The following is a 22864-nucleotide window of genomic DNA, read 5'->3' on the forward strand; positions in this document are numbered from 1 at the left end:
AAATCTGTATTATATGCCCCCCTGCCATAGAAAGAATATACCGGTATGCTCTACTGATCTACAATGTACATGTATATGAAAAAAGAGACGTTTAAGTGGAATATATAGTACATCTTTGTTGCATTGCCAATGTGAAGATTTCCATAGCATTATAGTGATGGCAATATTCAAATGCTCATAACTTTCTCATTTGTCTGGCTTTTCTCTAACATTGATCTGTTTATTTTATTTTTCTGTTTTCACACAAGCTATCTTGTTTCGAAGATTTCATTCTCCTTTAAAGCCTTCGTTCTATCATCCACTCACTCCATCTCATAAGGCGACCACACACCTTACGATTGGTCTGCGACCAGATTTCAGAATAAAATGTAGTAGAATTTGATGTTAATTTTGAGACGTGGAATTCAAATCTGTGACTATGCTATCCTTAGAATAAAGGCAAATTTAATATGAAGTCGTAATGACGCCATAGCAGTCGTACGATTGGCTATGATTTGAAACTAATTTGGCCTTTACTCCAAAATAGAGGCTTGCAATCTTTCAAAATGGTTATATTAGTATTCTTTCAATTGATTTTAACCTCAAATACAATTGTTATGTTCCATTCACATTTTCAGAAAATGAGCAAAATGCGAAATGTTAAAAAATCGCATCGCGAACAGTCGTAAGATGTGCGGTGGCCTTTCTCCTTCCTCTTTCTCTCTCTCTGCATCTCCTTTTCTCTTTTTGGGGTCTTTTTCTACTGACCTATCTCTCTCAATCTTTTATTTTCTCTCTCTCTCAACCCTCTTCCTTTTTTTAGTCTGCATGCACAGACTGCTATTTGATACTTTAACCAATTGGTGAATTGCCAGCTAGTTCATTCAATGCCAACTCGTTCACTCATAACATGGTCTACCTTCAATTAGTCTCATTCCATCCATCAACATTTCGTCTACCAACCATTAGGTCCAATAACCATTTGGTCCAATGATCACTTGTCTAATCACCTGTTCGTCTATAAACCTGTTGGTCTAATATTCATTTTCTTTTCCTTTTGCCCAACGAGCTTAATTAGACCAGATGGTATATGGACTAAATGGCTTTTGGACCAACTGGTTATTAGACCGAATAGCATTAGACTAAATGAAAGCAGACCATGTGATGAGTGTACGAACTGATGGTAGAGCACATGAGAGCAGACAAGTTGGCAATTGGAAATAAACCAACCAATTATACCAATTCTAGAGTGAAGAATGTCTGTGTCAGCCAGCCAACAGTACATAGTGAATCTACATCTAGTCTTACTACTTCAGACTCTGCATTATTATGCACTGTATGAATGGGGGAAAATCAGGGTCTGTGCCTGCAGACTATTTTTGTATGTATCAAACAAAAATACCATTACAAACATGTATACCACAAAATATGAGAAACAGTACAAATAGTTTATTTACACACACAATTTCTACTAGCAAAATTAGAAGAGATAAGAGTTGGAACAAAATATGATTAAACCTGCCACTTTCAGGAAAACCTTCCAGATTTTCTGGTTACCCTTGAACATTGAATCTTTATTTATAATTACATACCACCTGCTTATGAAGCCCACTTTTCTAGTCTTCCTGTTAAAAAAAACAGAAGTCTGTGCTTACAGACTACATGTACATTGGATGTGTTGTAATTCAAGGAAATTTTCGGGAAGGGGGGGGGGGGGTGTGGTCTTCATGGAACAATGTCCGGTTGTTCACATAAATCTAGGTAAACAAATTCATTCTATAGAAATACTATCGACTACATTCTATGGTTAAATGCACTACAATACTGACAATCTACACTGTTCTATAATACATTATAAAAGTATATTCTCATAAATTTAATATCACTTTATAATCTAAAAACACTTGTACACTATGGCCTGTATTCTGAAGTCAGGTTTAACTTAGACCACTGTCTAACTCTGTGCTAAATTTATGAGAGGCCCAAATTTTGTTGATACTGTATATCTCTTATGTTTACTGTTTTCGTTCCTGTTGCTTACATAATGAAGACAGATACTTCAAAATAACTGGTTTATCATTCCCTAGACAATTATGAACAATTTGGTTGTCAAATGAGTATAAATTGGATGAGTACTGTTAGGGATTTGTGCCCCCATTGGCTATTTATGTAGTTAAACCTAACTTTAAACCAGGGATTAATTTAAACCTCAGTTCAGAATACGGGCCTATATGTCTGTTCGACTACGTTCAAACACAAAAAGAACATAAAAAGCAGCCGAAGAAATAGTTTGATGGTACGACATCACAATTACGAAAACTCTGCATAACATGAATTGTATATAATACAAGGTGTGCCATTTGCCCTGAAATATACTAGGTATTTCATGCCCAGGTGGGAAATACTGGGGAAAAACTTGGAGGTACAGTATTCAAAAGGTGTACCAGGAGGCACAGGGACTTGTGAGAATATGCTTCAGAAATATCTGGGCAATACCTGAAAATGTTCAAGAAGTATATTTTGTAGCATTTCCCTGCAACTATATATATCCCATTTTCCTCAAAAAATTATAAAGAGGCAGTATTTAACAAGTACATGTATACCCAGGCACTTATATGGCCAACCCTGATAACAATACCATTCTGTTCAGAAAGTAAAAAAAAATAAGGCTCATCTCTTTCAGTTGCAATTGACTGTTAAGCTGATTTTTTTTACGATAGCATACAATGCCAATGCAAACAATTGTAGAAATTCAACCATTAAAACTCAATGGTATGGTATTTGGGAACATAGTGGGTGTTTCTTAAAGCTGTCCTTAAGTTAAGAGCGACTTTCACAAAGACTTACATGCTTAACTATCGTCACTGAATATACCATTTACCACAAGGATCACCAGTCGTTCTTAAAGTCGCTCTTAACTTACGAACAGTTTTATGAAACATCCACCTGGTGGGTGTTCATAAAACTGTAAGCCACTTTCAGAACGACTGGTGATCCTTTCTTGCGTGCTAAATAATCACCAACAAACAGTTAAAGGTAAATATTATTTACCAAAATGATCACCAGTCGTCCTTAAAGTCACTGGTAACTTACGAACAGTTTTATGAAACATCCACCTGGTGGGTGTTCATAAAACTGTAAGCCACTTTCAGAACGACTGGTGATCCTTTCTTGCGTGCTAAATAATCACCAACAAACAGTTAAAGGTAAATATTATTTACCAAAATGATCACCAGTCGTCCTTAAAGTCACTGGTAACTTACGAACAGCTTTATGAAACAGGCCCTTATCAAAAACGTAATGTATACCAATGAGTAATACCCCCGGTAATGTAAAGTAAAAAGCACACAAAAACTTGAACATAATTATTGTAATATAACACATCACTGTCTAGTAAGAAAATTGCATATAGTTTTTTTTCATGAAAAATAAGTAAACCTCCAGTGCAAATAAGCAAGCTTCACACAACAAATAATTATTGTGAAATTGTTTTAAGGCAACGACGGTGGCATATTGCTAAACTTTCAAACATCAATATGATGAATAATCGTATGGCAAGTACAAAAAAATTTTGAGAGTTGTAATTCAGAAAATTAAAAAAAACCCTGCAATGGTCAGAATAAAGAGACAATCAAATAGGAGAACTTGTTAGTAGTACGACTATTTGATTAAACTTGAAATTACTTTCATTGATTAATGATTAAATTTAGTTTTTCTTGATAAAAAAATACATGTATCCCTAGTAAACTGATGGGAAAAAAATGTAAAATATATTTTAAAAACAAATTATATTCACAGCCATAGAATGTAATAAAATACATGTAACATTTTTTTAATACTGACCCCAGTTCTTATCTACACAAAATACAAATTACAATGAAAGTAATAATGAATAAACAATAGACCAGTCGTAATTACTTCATGGACAATTTTGGTCAAATGACCTTTCATTTCTTTCATTATGATAGGCAGATTTCAAAGCAAGATATTACATGTACGTAGCAGGATGAAGAAATTGAATAGACTAGGTGACTAGAATAGCACACCAATGAACACTTCATGAAGGTATTTGTTGCATTCCTTCTTTGAATGCATATCATAGCATGTTGCACAATGTACTTGGCAAACTGTGAAATACCAGTCGTTCATGGACGCATTGTTGTTGTTTTTATGTAAATGAAAAACAGAATTTGGTGCTTATCTCATTAGATTTTAAACCACCATGTCACTTTAGTACAAATGACCTTCCTCTGATCATGCCCAGAAAGGAACTACGAACTGGCTTATTAGGCAAGTACATTTTGACCTTACTATAAGTTGATTTAGAACTAATTTTAGTTTTCATATCTTCATAAATTTATGGATAATCAATGAAGTTGGGAGTATTTCAAATATTTATATTCTATCCATGCTTATCATTACTCTTTAATATATGCTGTATGTTGCATGGTTCACACACAGCTGTCTAAATAGAATATTTCTATCATTTTAAAACTCCTAAGAAATATAAGATATATATTGAATATTCCCACATCATTTTTAAATCGGTATGTTTATGATGATTTATCACGTATCGCCTTAGAAAAAAACTTCTTTCAAATCTTCAATTTTGTAAATAATGAATATAAATATATATAATTATATATTCAAAGTTCCTATGTCCTTCTTTAAATGGTATTACATGTATAACTCATTACTATCACCATAAAACTTCTATTATAATCAATTCTTCAATATATCAAAATGTCTTGCATATGTAACTACAAAATACATATACATGTAATATTCATAAAAGAAATACATGTATGCTAGTTGTACATGTAGCAACCTCAACTCTCACATTTGCATATATTTGCATGTTAACCATGTTGTGTATATGTATAACTCCTTTGAGAGACCAAGCAAAACATTGAAATGTCATATTTTTTGTTACTTTATTCCCTGATCTGATTTTAATGACATTTTTAATGTTGCACTTGTCTGATATTTCCATTTTTATGCAAATAAAATTGCCGTTGAGGTGAAGTTGGCCTTTACTTCATACATTAAACCAACAGAAGCGAGTACGCCATTAACAAAAACGTCAGCTTCTCAGTGCAGCTTTTTCCCAAGTTGCTGACTTCAACAATTATGCTACCTAACTTTGGCAAAAGGAAGCAAGTGAAACATCAGTCGAATTTGAGTTATTGTTTCTGAAACACCCTTTGTACATGTACATTGCATGTTCAGGCAAAATTTGGGGGAAAAACGAAAGATAATGAAGAAAATACACAGTATGCTGTTAAATTGCATTGACGTCTATGTAAATGATGAACACAAATTGCTCATTTACACCAAATGATACTTTTGTAACTTGCTTCCTTTTGCTAAAGAAAGAATAGAGAAGAAATTCATTGTAACAAAACATCTCAGGACCATGAAACATATAAAGATAGCAGCACACAATAATACATGTACATGCATAGATATTAAAGGGATGGTTCGCCGGTTTCGCCCTGATAATAAACTGGTTTCTATAATAAAAGCATAATAAAATATTGAAAATAATGGTGAAGGTTTGATGAACACCCGTCAAAGTTTTGATTTTGAGATTAAATGGACGAGCAGCTCCTGTATATTATGATCTGTGATACAAAGTACAAAAAGAATGTCATTTTCTCCACAAATTGAATGTGATTTTACATGCACGAGATATACTTTTTTTAGACACATTATTTGATATCCCCCGTCAATAAGATAAGTACAGCTTATTCCTCATGTTCCATTACTAATTGGAATTTATAAAATGTGGTATAAGGGGGGAGCTGCTTGCATCTGACGTTACAACTTAAAAACTAAAAAAAATTATACCTAACTTAATCTTCAATGGATCTGTATCGAACCTTCATCAACATTTTTTTTCAAATTTTCTGTTTTTGTTCAAGCCAACTTACATATCGTCAGGGCTATCTTCCACTTTAACATGCATGTACATGTACCCATGATCCAGTGTTGTACTCACTTCCTTTTCGACAATATTTGTTGGGAATTCTCACTCCACAACGAAGGACAGCATCAGGAACATAGAAAATGTACTGTCAAATGCTCTTCCTGACAATGAACAAGCAAGAAGTCTTTGTCAAAATTGGTGATTCAAAACAGCAGTTTCATCTAAGACTCATCTAAGACAAAAGACATATTTTTCAACTCTTCGTCAGCTCTGAAACACGGGACGAAACTGCTGTTCATGCTCACCCAAATTCAAACAAAGACCTCCCAGCTGTTCATTGTCATTTGATGGGCATTTCAATACATTTACTGTGTTCTTAAATGTGTTGTCCATCGTATTGACTCTCCGGTGACACGACATATGCTCCGGCGACGATTGCTCCGGGCTTTATTTCGTCAAAGATAATAGGGTTTGGATCACGAATACAATAGGGTTTACGATAGGTTTAGGTTTAGGAAAGGGTATACATGGATGAAGTTGGTCATTCCATTAGTGTGTGGAATTTACAATGGAGCAATTGTCGCTGGAGCAATTGTCGCCAGAGCAAACATCATGAATCAAACTCTCATTTTCAGTTATGATGCTGTTTGTATTCTTGTTCGTACAACATGTTTAGGTGATCAGCTGCGTTGAAGAATTCGACTTCCCTGAACCGTGGGTCGAGCGTGTACCACATTGCGAGGGCGCAGCGGCGCCCATGGATCACCCCCTTCACGCCGTGTAGGTTTTCTGACCCCGCCGAGAAGCCGACGAGACGTCCGCACTTCGGATTGACCTGGGCCTAAAGGAGATGAAGATATTTATAATTCAGGGTCCCGTTGCAGAAAGAGTTGCAATCAATCGCAACTCTAAAACTCTAAAAAACTCTAAAAACACTTTCTGCAACAGGCCCAAGAACTGCTAACCTGAACAAGAACATTTCAGTATTTCTAAAGCATAAAATCAGTATTTTGGTGAGAAAGTCAGTATTTTGCATGAAACCATCAGTATTCTTATTATTCAGTACTAAATACTGAAAATCCATACTGCTTGGCAGCTCTGATAATTGTAATAGAGTATCAAAGTGTGACGTCATCAATTTTCACTTTTTGCATTTCAGCGTTTTTGATACCATATATTGGTAGAGCATGATGAAAAACCCCCACAACCCAAATTTGGTGGGAATCGGTCCATGGGGCCCCAGGATATGACCTCATGAATACATGATTGAAATCATTGTATTATTGGCTTGGTTTCTTACATTTAGAACCAGGGCAATAATAATACATTGACTTCAATGGGGCTAATTATGTATTCATGAGGTCATATCTTTGGGGCCCTATGGACCGATTCCCACCAAATTTGGGTTATGGGGGTTTTCATAATGCTCTACCAAAATATGGTATCAGAAACGCTGAAAAGCTAAAAAAGTTTTTTGTGACGTCATCACTTTGGTGGACATCAACAACCGACTCACTTGCATGTCAATGAGTTGTGCATATTACAGTTTTGTGAAAAATAAGTGAACTTTTAAAAATGTCGTATGGTCAGTTCCCCCATGTCTGCGCGGTCTCCCAAGTCTGCGCACCCGCGTATCTGCGCGATTCTAGTAAAAAAGATACGCAATGAGTACGAACTTTACACATGCAATACATAGACAGGTATTCATAAAAAAATCTGACTCAAAATGGTGGAAAAATAATGAATTCAGGGAATTTCATGCGAAAGCCTCAAAATGTAGCCTTTGTCATCGAAATCCCCGAATCGTGTGCAAAGTGAATGAGTGCGCAGACATGGGGTACCATTTTTTTTCAGTCTGAAAATGACAGCCCGAGGTTTTTTCCAGGAAAATCATATATTTCTTTCAAATTTTTATGAGATATTTGACACACTAACTCATTATGATGTAAGGAACATTATCAACTGAAAGATTTTGTGAAATAAAAAGAAATTCACTTTAAATCTTAACTCAAATCGTTAGGTGCGCAGACTTGGGGCCCACCATCATACATGTAACTTTCTAATTTTACATCCGATTTCAATGAAATTTTTACCAATATGCTGGTTTGATTTTCCTTTATTTATTCAAATCAACATTATCCTGGGGTGGACTTGACCTTTAAATCTTTGTGAAACACCCCCCCTTGCCAGAATGTTATTTACCTGTGGCGTGTTGTTAAAGTTCGCGAAAATGAACTCCCCTCCTTCGAAGTCGTGATTCAGATACAGGATAGCACTCCAGTCTCTCCACACGAATGCCGGTAGTCTCTTGTGACAGAAACCTTTATGGTCCAGCTGGCAGTTATCGGCATGGACGGGATGACTCAGATCCTTGCGTCTGATGGAAGAATCTAGAAAGATGTCAATAGAAATTGGTTGGGGAGAAGATTAGAGTTTGTAGGATGTGTTTGGGAACTTAATCAGCTTTGATAAGGAGAGTTGACAATATTGAGTTCTCTCACTGAAAGCTGAGTCTCGATATTTGCAAAGTGGTTTTGATATTTTATTATTCATTATACACACTCATTCATTCAAAAGGAAAACTATATTACATAATCATTACATTACATATTTATTATAATCTCATAACCACCTATATCATCATCCCCATATTCAACACGATTATGTCCACCACCATATTCATCATCATCACAACTACCACCACCACCATCATCATCATCTTCCAACTCCTCATCATCATTTTCATTATCATATCCATAGCATGACCACCAGCATCATCATCACCATCATCACCAACACATTGTCCCATCATCACATCATCATCATCACCATCATCAGCATGATCATCATCATCACCATCATCACCATCATCACTATCATCATCATCATCATCACCATCATCAACATCACCATCATCATCTTCCTCCTCCTCCTCATCACCATCTTCATTGTCATCATCTTCATCATCACTATCATCATCACCATCATCATATCATCATCATCGTCATCGTCATCAACATTAACATCATCATCATCATCATCATCACCACCATCATCATCATCCTCGTCACCATTACCTCAACATCTTCTTCATCCTCCTCATCATCATTTTCATATCCATAGCATGACCACCACTGTCACAACCACTACCACCACGATCACTACCATAAACTCTAATACCTTACATGTATGTCTACCTGCAAAGCATGCATGGTTGTCCTTTTTGGATACAGAGCATGAAATGCAAATATCATGAAAAACAAAGAAAAAACAATCTAAACCACATCAGCTTATTCAAAAACTAACATCTAATATCTAATTCCTCTGCAACCAAAAGCCTAAATATTACCATGCATTCATCTATACACAGATATAAACCATTGTTTCTATAGAATATATGGACTTTTCTATTCTGATTTTACACATTGAACACTAAGAATAGAACAGGAAAGGGTCTATTTTTCTCAATCTATTTGTTTCCCACATTCCAAAGCAGTTGCCTTGAAAAATTTCTCAACATATCCCTTTTAAACATTCTTATTCAAAATATATTAGTTTCTCCTTTTTTATAGTTCAAATGAGTGTTTTAATGCTGTCTGATAATGATGCTTACATTTCAAATAAACATCGAGAATACTAGTCAGCAATTTATAATCAATTTGCTATCGCTTGCATTTAAATCTATAAGAATGGAAGTGCTATTAAGATAATCATTCCACCATTTAAAATAAAGATGCCCCATTTTACAAAGTGACCACATTCGCAAATTTGGCCTCATATTTTGGGTGCAAGGTCCAGTACAACCACTAAAATGCATCATCGGGAGTAGTAACATCGTTTGCTTGAACGGTGGGTCCTACAGTATTGCTAACAAATTGCTTGAATCATAATTACCACTAATATTTCTAACATCGCAATGCAATGTAATAAGCAAAATATCTGTTTTTTTAAAGCAAAATAACATTGTTTCCAAGGAAAATTACGTGACTTCTAACATCTGGATTCTAAGGGAGTTAAATCACTATTCATTTCTGATGAATTAATTTTTATTAGAATGAAAGCAAGAAGTGGCCATGAAATAAATCAAAACGTTGCCAATTTGATGAATATAGCTGGAAATAATTCACTGCCCAAATAAAAAAAAAAAGAAAAGCAAATGATGCAGAAATAAATCAAATGGAAAGAAGTCCAGGGGGAGGGGTGAACAGTTATGGATGGATTGAAGCATCTGATTGGCCAATGAGGGCAGGTAGGGGTGTGGTTATCTAACATGCTGTCTCCTAACAACCAGAGGGTGGAGCATGCAGCCTTTCTCTCTCAAGAAAATGTCTGTCTGGGGGGGTAGGGGAGAAAATAACTGCTTGTAACTGACCTTCAGAATTGCTTCAGTTTCGTCAGCCAAGAAATCCAACATAACGATTCCACAATGGTACGCATTGTACAATAATTTACCAATAAAGAACACTGCGAACCTTACGATTGGTCTGCGACCCAATTTTGGAATAAAATGTAGTAGAATTTGATGCTAATATTGAAACATGGAATATCTTACTGTGTAATGTTCTAAATCATTGTACCAATACCTATATTCAAATCTGTGACTATGCTGCCAGAAGAGTAATAAGCGAATTTAATATCCAGTCGTAATGTCGTCATAGCAATCGTACGATCGGCTACGATTTGCATCCGGGTTGGCCTTTACTCCAAAATAAAGGCTTGCAATCCTCCAAAATTGTTATAATTGTATTCTCTTGGTTAATTTTAGCCTCAAATACAAAGATTCTTTGCATTCACATTGTTAGAAAATGAGTAAAATGCGATTTATTCCAAAATCGGATCAAGGCCGTGTCGCAAGGTGTGCAGTGACCTTAACATTAACAAGAAGGGATCACATTGTATTACATTGAATACTACAGACCAAGCCCTAATTCAGGTCCACTTACATGTATGAAGTGGAGGTTCTAATAAATAAGTTGCTGTCGGGGTGATGGTAGAAGGAGCCCAATGTAAATCAACAGTGACTTTTCTATTTCTCAAATAAATAATCGTATTGGGGTAGCAACTATCAAGTGACCCTGCACTATATTTTTTTACTCTTTTTCTTCTTTTCTCTCTCTCTTTTCATCATTAATTTTTTTTTTTTTTTATTTCCAGGCAAAAGACATCAAGAATAAGTACAAGAAGAAATTACTACCGACTAGTGCCTGAGGATGACTAAAAGAAAAACTAGTTTCTGTTATGAAGCTCTCCTCACTAGTCGGGGTTTACAAATATACAAAAATAAAATCGGTATAAAATTCATCTATTGACCCCTTTTGGCACTACCTCTGGAAACCAGGTGGGTGTTTCATAAAGCTGTTCATACGTTAAGAGCGACTTTCTTGTAGTAAATGATATTCACCATTAAATGTTCATTGGTGATTATTTAGAGTGTAAGAAAGGTTCAACAGTCATTCTTAAAGTCCTTCTTTAACTTACAAACAGCTTTATGAAACAACCCCTAGATATCACGTCACTGAGCAATATCTCAAGCAGAAAACACCCAAGCTGTGAGGTTAGGAAAGCTCTTTCATGTCTTTATTTGTTGGTTTAAGGTGGGGGACAATTATCTTTTCTCATTGGGGAAATCAGTAAAAAAAAATATAAGCCATTTCTTTCATTTAAAGGGCCACTTTTTGCACAAGGAATAATTATGCACTAACTGCAAAATAATATTATCATCATTCTACCAAAATAAGAATATTGATTTTGTCAATACTCTTTGATATTGTTAATGGCAACTCTTGGGGCGATTTGAGAAATGACAGTCACCCCAAAGCACGCCACTTTGGGAATTTTAGGGGCAAGTTGGGCGTGAAGGCGAAATCGGCAGTCGCCCTGAGTTACCTCTTACGCTGGTCATGAGTAACTCATTCTACAAAAAGTAGTTGCAAAATTTCTTACAAAGGAATGATAAGTATTATATTTAGCAAATGACTGTCTTGTTCTACAATAGAAGTTATTTACAAGAGAGGCCAAGTGTTTCTCATATAGCGTGAGCATTTCAAACATTTCTTTGCGAAAATTCCATTAAGAAATAAAAAAAAAAGAAAATATGACTGTATAAAAGATTTAAACAAATTCAGATTTAAGTTATCAAACATACAAGAGACATACCAAACATTTTAGAGAGATATGTGGCCATTCAATACTTCAAAATAAATCTTTGTAGATCACATTTTCTGTGTCAATCCATACGACAAAAAACAAGGCTCTCCATAAAACGACAATGAATGACTTCTATTTCACCAATCAAATTTAGAAAAATAACTTATCTGCAAAACACACAGTAAATAATGGCCACCTCGGCAATCGCCTACAAAAAACCTTCAAGAAGTTAGAGTAATGAAAAAGGTATTCGTATACGACCACATCGTATTGAACATTTAGGCGTAGCTTACCATGGACCGATTTCCTTCAAATTAGGGCTGTGGATGTTTTTTAATCACTGATGCTTTACCAAGATAATCAACATTTGGCTGACAAGTTGTCAGACCTGATAACTTTCATTGATTTTGATTGGCTGAGAAGCACTGTTTCTATGGTAACTGTCTGATAAACCAGGACTTGTAAGATAAAACATCTGACAAGTCCTTTCTAGGAACGCTCCCCTGATAGTTCAAATAAATCAAGAGAGTATTGATTAGCAGCCTGAGTTTGCCATCCACACCCTGCAGACTTACGTACAAACAAGTGGACAGACACAAAGACAGACAGACAGACAGACAAACGGAGAGAAAGGCTAAGGAATGAGTGGGTCTTACATGCCGTTAAGATACCTGGCCCGGCGGACCGGCAAACGAGATGGGTATACGAGAAGAAAAGGTGGGATTTGAGATTGAAATGGCGTTGGACGAACTGGCGTGACCGTTCAGCAAGATGCATGTAGACCGTGGGATAGAGCAGGGGTATTCGCCCGGCACTGGCAGCCTGTGAAGATTGAAAAGAAAAAAAAGAGGGGATATGGCCCTAAATCAAAATCAACATACATATCATCATGGTCACCAGCATTTTTATCATCATCATCACCATCATTGGCATCATCATTATCAACATAATTTTCATCTTCATCATCATAAACCACAATCATCATTGCCACCATCACCATGATTACCATCACCACAATCACCATCACCATCATTGTCATCATCATCATCAAAATCTTAATTTTCATCTTCATCACCATCATCATTATCATACTCGTCAACATCAACATCATCATCAAGACGCCACAAGTTAATACTCACATCAACAGCATCTTTAACAGTGAGTCCTTCAAAGTTTTCATACTTCGTATGAGGGCTTGTCTTTCCTTTGTATCCATTCCCTTCCTTCGCCTCACCCTGTTCAAAGAGGTCAGAGGTCAATTTACATCAAATTCAATCAGTACAAAGATGGATTCAATGACACCTGCACAACTGAAAAATGAAGCCGAATTTTATTCAGTTCAAAATCATTCATTATGATTTCACGATTCTCCATGCAATGTACGTTAACTTCAGTTCTGCTTATTTGTTTTCATGATGAATGAAATGAATAATATAAACATCAGTAATCTTTTTCCACAGCATACAGTACATATAAATGGAAAATGATTAAGGTCAGAATATCCTACAAACCTCAATCTAACCCTGACCCTAACTACAGACTTCCCAATGAATTACTCTCTGATCAAAGATCTGGGCCTATAAATTTTGGATTGCTTTATATGAACCACGGAAGACCAGAAATATTCCACTCGTTAGGGCCAATATTCCATTCATTTGCACTTCATAAAATATTTGCCCTTAACTCTTGGAAAATTTCTGGAACTCAATTCTGAACCATCCAATAATATAACTTACATCTAAAAGTTGGAGTAGGGTTCCGCATTCCTGGTCGGCGGCTAGCCCGTCAGCGACCACGCGGTTCGAACCATTCAACTGCTTGTCTGTCATTATCACATCTAGATCCTATGAGGATTATATTTTGAAGGAGAGAAATTGGAATAACTTTAATGTCTGATACCGAGTTCCCACCGACACGATTCGTGCCACAAATGTAATGGAGGTCTCAACCGTGTAGTCATCATAGGGATCATATCGGATCAGTCGTGGCAAGTCTTGATCATAGCAAAATTTGAACAGTTAAAAAACATTCATGCTCTGTAACAAAAAGTCAACCGTGGCGTTCGTAACGGATAGCACACCACTGGTAACGTCGCTTAACCCTAATTCTCCCGGGGGGGCCATAATGGCCCCCCCCCCCTCAACAATTTTCGCGATATATCTGCTGCGCGAAATTTTTTCACCTCGCAGCTCACTGACTTTTTACATTCAAGTCTCGCGCAAATTTTGAGACCAAATTTGTGACGCCCGGGTACGCGGTTACGACATTACGCAACATTATGCAAGTGCATGTCAGACCCAAAATTGCTCATAAACGTGATTTCATGTACAAATCCAATGCAAATTGCGTATTTAGCCAAAATTCATAAATGTATCATTATTTCTACTTTTACTGATTAAACTTAATTAATTTTGCCTTGTTTATGATCAGAATTATGTCTGGAACAATTTCCATTGAAAAAACAATAAAAAACAAAAAGTAAAAAAACAAAGAAATACATAAGAAATTCATAAAACAATAAAATACATAAGAAATTTATTTCCAAACCAAAGTTTTTTTTGAATTACAATTGTTAAGAATGCTACAAAGAAAATTTTTACCAAAAATTAGCATTCTAGGAGCTTTATTTAGTGATTTAGAGCAAAAAGTATGATTTATGCATGAATTGGCATAATTAATTCATATAAAATAAAATCTCATTATTTTGGAAAATTTTACCATACAGCCTTGTAGATTACATCGCACACTACCAGCGTGCAAATTTTTGCGTCACTCGCGCGATCGGCGGCCGAGATCTTAAGGGGGGCCATAATGGCATTCCCCCCCGGGAATGACAAGAATCAAAATACCCCGGGAGATTTAGGGTTAACCCTATCTAGGCTGGAGGAGGGGGGCCTCGGAGACCCCCAACTATTTTCGCAACATTTTCGCTGCGTGAAATTTTTTGACCGCGCCGCTCGCTGACTTTTTACTTTGTCTTGCGCATCTTATGAGACCAAATTTACGATGCCCGGGTAAGCGGTTCTGAAATTACACAACATTTTGTAAGTGCGTGTCAGACCAAAAATTGCTCAATAACGTAATTTCATGTAGAAAGTCAATTGCGTTTTCAACCAAAAATCATAATTTATGTTTGTTTTTAGTTTTGCTGGTCTAAATGGATTTCGCTTAATCAATTAATAGCAATTGGCATGAAATAGGTTAATACAAAATTTTGTAGATTATGTCCGATACAAGTTTTGGCGCGATTTCGCGATCGACGGCATAGATCTAGAGGCTCAGCTGAGGGGGGGGGTTATTTTCATTTGGTCCAATGCCAATTCGTCTACTATCATTTCGTCTACCATCAGCATCAGTTCGTCCAATATCCACATGGTCTAATTGCCGTTTCTTCTAATAGCCAATTGGTCCAATAGCTAGTTAGTCCACATACCATTTGGTCTTATTAGATTTGTTTATTGGACAAAAATAAATGAAAACAAAACAAATATTGCACAAACTGGTTATGAGACGAAATGGTCACAGACGAACTGGTGATTAGATGAAGTGATGATTGCACCAAATGGTTACTGGACCAAATGGTTGATAGACAAAATGTACATGGATGGAATGGCATTAGACTAAATGAAGGTAGACCATGTGGTGAGTGGACAAGTTGGTAATTTAATGGGGGATGAATAGGTCCTTAAGTATGTCAGGGTTGAATATACTCACCGGTAGATCGTTCAAGAGAAAGTAAGCGTTCTCATCAATCTTCATCATCTCGCTCATCCACTTCTGAGTCTCGTTGGAGACATCCCCATCGAGGACTTCTTGGACCTTTCTCTCAGAAGGGGTTAGGTCTCGAGGCTTGTAGTACCACTCGACCTCCTCTTCGTCCTCTTCAGGGCATTCTCCGTCATCGTCATCGCAACTCCAGTCTGATTCTTCTTCCACCTCTTCCCCTTCTTCATTGAGATATCGGTCGTCTTCTCTGTCATCTTCATCTCTGCTGAAATTTTCTTCCCCTTCGTCCCCATGTTCTCCTTCTTTTTCCATCTGTTCGTCTTCTTCTCCATTACGTTCTCTTCTCTTCATTCTATCTTTGCTTTCCTCTGTTTCCCTGTGGTCCTCTTCTCTCTTCTTCTCTCCGTCATCTGTTTCCTCTTCCAGAGTATTCTCATCACCATGGTTACGCTCAACCTCCAGTTCATGTCTCTCAAATTCATCTTTTGTTTCTAATTGTTCAGAATCTGTTTGCTGTTTTTCATAGTATTGTGTTCGCTGGTTGCCAGTGTCTTTGCAATCTTTCCCAAACAAGCAAAACTCCTCCTGTACGTCGTCACCGTTACCAGTATCCTCATCAGAGGGGTAATATTCTCTGTCAGCGAGGTTCTCATCATCTTCGTCATTATCGGCATGGTAACCAATGTCAACATCATCGACCCCCTCCTCTTGCTCTTCATCTGCTTCAGGTGACCCGGGAGCACCGGCCTCAAATCCTGGAGGGTTAACCCAATCAAAGTACTCTTTCCGATCCAGCCCCTTCATCGGATCATAATCCTTATCATCAAGCAACCTACCTTCTAATTCACTCGGAAACACCAACACCTTCTTCTCCGTCTCCACCGCGACAGGGTCAAAGTTTTCTTTCCTGTCCACTCCATCCTTCACAGTGGCATCATCCATCAGCAACCCTTGAGTCAAGCCCTTCATCATCTTCTTCAGCTGTTCCCGGGGGAGGGCTTTGTCGGCGTTCTCGGTGGACATCATTTTCTCGATGGCCACCCTGATCTTCTCCTTGGCATCCACCGAGTTTGGATCCTTGGCGAGCTGGACCAGGAGCCTTTCGCTCTCTTCTTCCGTGGAACCCATGATGCTCTGCATGACCTTCTTCATCCCGTTAAGAATCTTGCTCCTCACCTCTCCACCACCACCACCGCTGCCTCCGCCTCCTCCCTGAGGATACTCCGCATCTCCATTGCCGTTGAGATCCCGGGAGTACTTGGCAGAACCTGGCTCCGTCTCGTGGGCTATTGTCTCCCGCGCGCTCTTGATCAACGCGTCATCGTCGTCCCCCTCCTCCGTCCGGGTCTCGTCGTTCTTAAGGTTGACCTCGTTGGGGTCGATGGGCTCAGCCCCGAGATAGTCCGGGCCTTTCTCATCCTCGACATCAAGGTCCTTATCAGGATACAAGAACTGTCAAATAATAGGAAAAGACAAAACAGAATAAAAAGTTATTATACCTTTGATCACCCTAATGAACACTGTTATTGTTAATAGACCTACTAGGGATAAGAAATCAGAAAGAAATTTCAAATAAATTCACAGAAAAGTATTGATGCAACATTAGAAAAACGAAAAGATAACCAGTCTGAAATTCAATTAGAATATGTCTTTTTGGACAAAAAAATAATTTTTACTGAAAATTGCACTAGAATCCTCAGTTGTGTAAAGCAACGCATCGCCAATTTGTTCATCTCAAGATCATGCATTAAAAAGACAACACACAACATAAAGAAGGAGTCTGAAACATAAAAATAGAATACTCATTCATAACTTTTTTTTCTTTCTTGTTATATATGCAGACAAACTGCTTAGCTGATGTTAGTCACAATAAAATAAATCTTTAATGATACAAAAGACAACACAAATAAATTCTCACAAAAGCCCTAAAGTCTTTCTCCTCTCTCTGTTTCTTGAAATATGAACTAAAATCCTCTGTACGTTTAAAGGTAAATTCCAGTTTTGGTAACAACATCAAAATGAGTTCATACAGAATCCAATGAAATGACCGCCGAAGTGTCTGTTTGTATAAAATAAAATGCATGTGCCAAAGAATTCTGGAAGAAATTGTGTAATTGCTGAGAAATCAGCAAATAAGCACAGGATTCGGGTAGAGCGTCGGGCCCGACGCTCTAAGCAATAATTATACATTGTCCCACGTGCGCTTATCTGTGTTGGGGATCTTCAGTGTGAACATTTTTCAGCGCATATTTCAAGATTTCACAAAGTTCAGTTAATGTAACGGTACCAGTCAGATCTAGATCCTCGATGATGTACTGACAATTAAGCCTTTTTTTTTACAGACTGTCTCATGAAATCAGTGTTTACTGCAACTACTGGAATTTCTCTTTAAAGCAAGCTTATAATAGCATTTTATGATTTCTTAAATCTGCTAGATTCCAAAGAAAAGCAGAATTTCTAGACACACTATTTCATTTGGAAGCATGGTATATCTTTGAAGGTTTGATCATTTTTAGATAAAATAAGAAAAAAAAACTTTATGGAAAGAAAGGACTTACGGCTTTTGTTTTAATTGGCCCGGCCTTTCCTTCCTTGGTCTAGAGAGGGCTCCCTCCATAAATGGACACTGATAGGAGAGAGACTCAGAGAAAAAGACTTTAAGGCATGTTATTCAGCGATCTTTTAAGACTTAAAATACTTAAGGTGAATTCCACCTCCCACCCCCCCAAAAAAAATGTTTAATTTAAGAATGAAAAACAAAAACACATATAACACTATAAATTTAATGAAAATCACATGTAAAATAAGAAAGTTATGACATCTTAAAATGTCACTGATTTTCACATAACATGATATATGAACATTCGGCCAAAATGTAACTGGGGAACTGATGATGCCATCCACTCACTACTTCTTTTGTATTTCTAATCTCCTTTAACGCAATTACAAAGTTTGACCCCCCCCCCCCCCCTTGAATTATAGGATTGCCATTGACATAAGAGACTATAGTTTGATGAAAAGCCTCCTATTAGCAAATCTGCAAAATTGAAGTGTTCACAGTAAAAAAAAATAGCAAGCTGTTTAAGCCTGTCACTTTCACAACAGGTTGTTTAGACTTTTTTGTAATTGCTTAAACTTTTCAAACAACTTATTAAAAAAGTTCAAACAACTGTTTAATAAGTTTAAACAGCTGTTTAAAAGTTTGAACAGTAGTTGTTAGAGTGACAGGCTTAAACAACATCCTTAAAATTTTAAACAGCGTTTTTACAGTATTGTCAATTGTTATGAAACAATGAAATTCAAAAGAAATGTGAGTGGCTTACATCATTAACTCTCATACATGTATATGTTGTTTATACAACTAGAATGAGAGAAAATAAGCAAAATTTATAACTCTCGTGACTTTCATATTTCACATCCAATTTCAAAGAATTTATCAGAATAATGCTTGTTTATTTTTTCTCTTTTTTCTCATATTTCACAACATTGTATTTCCTTGTAAACCACTGCAATTACATATTTTTTTGTCATCAACTTCTCATATGTTCAAAATGTATATTTTTGTGGAATGTGAAACAATAAATCAAAATCAAAAAGATATTTTTCACTGACTGGCCTTTTCCTTCTGTTTTTCTACATGGCCAAACTTTATCCCAAGAGGAAGGTTATACCCAAGTTACAATAAGTTTATCAAAAAGTTAGGTACATATATTGTCTTCCAAAACAAAACATTATCAGACCAATGCATAATTTGTTATGCGTCATATTATTGTCGACTCCCACTCAAATCTGGGTAGCGTTGCATTAAAGCCTGTGTATAGCTTTGGTAAAGGGTCAATAATGTGATTGATAATCGAATATCATCTAATATGACAGTCTTACTGAAGCGTAGAGACCGTTTTGATATTTTTCCAACTGCACTTCTCTGAGAAAATTTCAAATATTCAAATCTTGGATATATAGCGCCCTCTCTCTGCGATGCTTGTTTTAAATTAAAAAAATGGGCATTCAAGCACTTATCTTATAAATTTAGTGATTAGATATCCAAAAGTTACAAAGAACATATCTTGAAAGTTTCAGCCCATTCCATGATTTGGAATAGGAATTAATTGAAAGACAAAAACACACAGATATTTTAATTTGATCGTGTGACCCGATCAAGTTAAATTTCCATGTAAAATCGCAAAATTTATCCTGTAAAACACATTTTCATTTCATATCCTCCACATCATAACTGTTATAGGGCATATCCATTCATAATAGCTAGCAATGAATTGGAATAGTGATAGGTGCATTTTGGTGGATTTACCAAAACTATACACAAGCTTTAACATTTTTTTTGACAAGTGATAACAGATCTGACACCTTTCCTTGATTATGATTGGCTGAGAGGCACTGTTACCATAGTAACTGTCGTTCATGAAATGCTCCGCAGGGCTTTGTTGCACCAATAAATGAGATAAAGTTGCAATCAATCAATCAATTATTATGTATTTGTTGCAACACGAGTGAAAACCCATCGATGCCATTAGATTGAATGCATGTGATCGCTTGGAATGTGTCCTGCTGTGCATAATGTATGACAATATTTGAATGCATGCATCTTTGTTTTGATCATAGTTCCATCTCATACCAGATGAAGAATATGTGAAATCAATGTTTGATATTGATTGTATCAATCTCATTTACTTGTGAGAATAGGCCCAGAATAGGCCCTGAGGCTTATTCTACACACTCTCAATCCCATTACGTATCTCTATCACCTCTTTCTCTCTCTCCCTCTTTCTTATATGGACCTCTTCACTGTACATAGAGTAATGTATTACTTTTGATTTTACTAAATATTTTTTTTCATTTTGTGAACATTTGGTGGAAAAGTGCCCATCTTTCAATGAATTATGTTATGATACTAAAGCCCACCCCCCCCCCCCCTCTCTCTCTAGGTCCGTCTGCACCAGCCCGAGTTTTCAAATAATCACACTATTTCTGATCCAGCAAATTATCCCGATCTGAAAAATCTCAAGATTATTTGCAATGGAGACTCAATCATCGGGATGGTTCGCTGGATTAATCTCGAGATTACAATCCCAAGTCAACTTAAATTATTTGAAAAATAGCTTGCTATTTACTAAGTATCCCGCTAATTTGCAAAACAGACACACTCAGGACTGCAGGAGCATGAATTGCTCTTTTTGCGCTGGTGGAGATGGGGTTTCTTGAATCTCGACATTAATTGCAAAAAGGGCTGATCGGGCTACAATCTCGAGGCTGGTGCAGCACCGTCTTCTCTCTCTATCCATCCATCCATCTATCTATCCATCCATCCATCCATCCATCTATTTATCCATCCATCCATCCATCTATCCATCATCTCTCTCTCTATCTAATATTCATCATTGTAGCATGTCTACTATGTACATCCTACTTCATATTGTATCCATTAAAATCAAATCAGCTATACTGTTCAATACCATTAAACCCATGGATACTACGACACGTCACCCTCAAATAGTCCTCATATGGATAAAAAAAGCATGGATAAGGGTCTTACAAGAGTTACGACTGATCCAATCAATCTCAACTGTATAGAAATCCATCCATACCGAAATTTGCACAATCTCCTTAGCAGAAAGAGAATCACACTGAGTCTTCAAGAGAATGATGAATGTATGAATATACATCTTGAAAATATTTGGACCAAATTTGCATTTCAGATGTTGACATTGCTGGCTGTCCATAGTTGTGGTTGATCAGATCAATCTTAACTCTTTGTAAGACGGGACCCAGAAAAGCGCAGCTCAGAAACACCAATTGTATCCGTGAGTGCTGCGAGGAAATACTGTGGCTATGGCAACGTCAGTGCAGTGCCTGAATGTCAGACAAAAGACATGACAACTCGGGACAGTCAGCAAAGCGAACATCTGAAGTGCAAATTTGTTCAAAACATTTTCTAGACACTTACATGTACATTCAACAATCTTCATGCCTTACGTTCGCATTATTGCACATCCGTAGGCGTGTTTCGTTCGCATTTTTGCACAACCACACATTTCCCATAGACGTTCCTTGTCCCATTGTTTTCTGAACAATTGCATGCCCTGGAGCGTGCCTTGGCTTATAGATGTACCATGAATATTCATCTCATTTTTGTTCATACTACTGGGGTTCCTTGATATATTCTCTTTCAAACACCACTTTATTGTATCTTTACTAGTAACCCCCACTGATCTCTATACTATAGATCATTTTCTTTCAAAATGATCAGATAAAAAGTTATGGCACTCTAAATATTGGTAGTGTATTATACTGCGTAGAGGGGATCACTGCTAAAATAATGCAACACACAGGGGGTTTACAGGTGAACGCATGAAGAGTTAAAGGTCAAGTCCACCTCAGGAAAAAAAAAGTTGATTTGAATCAATAAAGGAAAATCAGATAAGCATAATGCTGAAAATCTCATCAAAATCAGATGAAAATTAAGAAAGTTATGACATTTAAAAGTTTTGCTTTTTTTCACTTTATATGCACAATTTAGTCACATGCAAATGAGAGAATCAATGATGTCCCTTCCTATTTTTGTTTTTTATTGATTGAATTATACAATATTTCATTTTTTTTACAGATTTGACAATAAGGGCCAACTTGACTGAACCATAAAATGTTACATAGTAATTCCACATGTTCAGACCAATATAAAACTTTGTTTCACAGGACAATGAGGAGAAAATTAGAATATTTCATATTTCATATAATAAAATAAAAAAGAAATAGTGAGTGATGTCATCAGTTCCCTCATGTGCATACTGGCTGGGATGTGCATTTAACTATTTTGTAGAATTAAGCGAAACTTTAAAATGTCATAACTTTCTTATTTTACATCCGATTTTGATGAAATTTTCATTGTTGTACTTGTTGGATCTTTCTCTTTTTATTCACATCAACTTTTTATTGATATGGACTTGTCCTTTAAACTTTGGACATTGTACAAATTTCCTGAAGAAACAAAATTATGGCATCCTGGATGGATTTCCATATACTTGATATTAATTGGATCAACCATAACTCTTTGTAAGACCGGGCCCT

The 22864-nt window shown here is 36.5% G+C and overlaps 1 protein-coding gene across 1 annotated transcript in view; it reads right to left on the reverse strand.

Moving 5' to 3' along the window:
* Positions 1 to 5231: 5231 nt before the first annotated feature.
* The window catches only part of LOC121416954 (prolyl 3-hydroxylase 1-like), a 62766-nt gene continuing 45133 nt past the window's right edge, over positions 5232 to 22864 (reverse strand). Inside the window, exons 6-11 of the mRNA XM_041610484.1 lie at positions 15770 to 17233; positions 13792 to 13899; positions 13195 to 13290; positions 12712 to 12877; positions 8111 to 8298; positions 5232 to 6749 (exon numbers count right to left, since the gene is read on the reverse strand). Coding sequence (XP_041466418.1) covers positions 6540 to 6749; positions 8111 to 8298; positions 12712 to 12877; positions 13195 to 13290; positions 13792 to 13899; positions 15770 to 17233 — 2232 coding nt within the window. The 3' untranslated portion in view covers positions 5232 to 6539. The remainder of the gene's footprint in view (positions 6750 to 8110; positions 8299 to 12711; positions 12878 to 13194; positions 13291 to 13791; positions 13900 to 15769; positions 17234 to 22864) is intronic.

Source organism: Lytechinus variegatus, chromosome 6 (assembly GCF_018143015.1).
Source record: "Lytechinus variegatus isolate NC3 chromosome 6, Lvar_3.0, whole genome shotgun sequence".
Taxonomy (NCBI): domain Eukaryota; kingdom Metazoa; phylum Echinodermata; class Echinoidea; order Temnopleuroida; family Toxopneustidae; genus Lytechinus; species Lytechinus variegatus.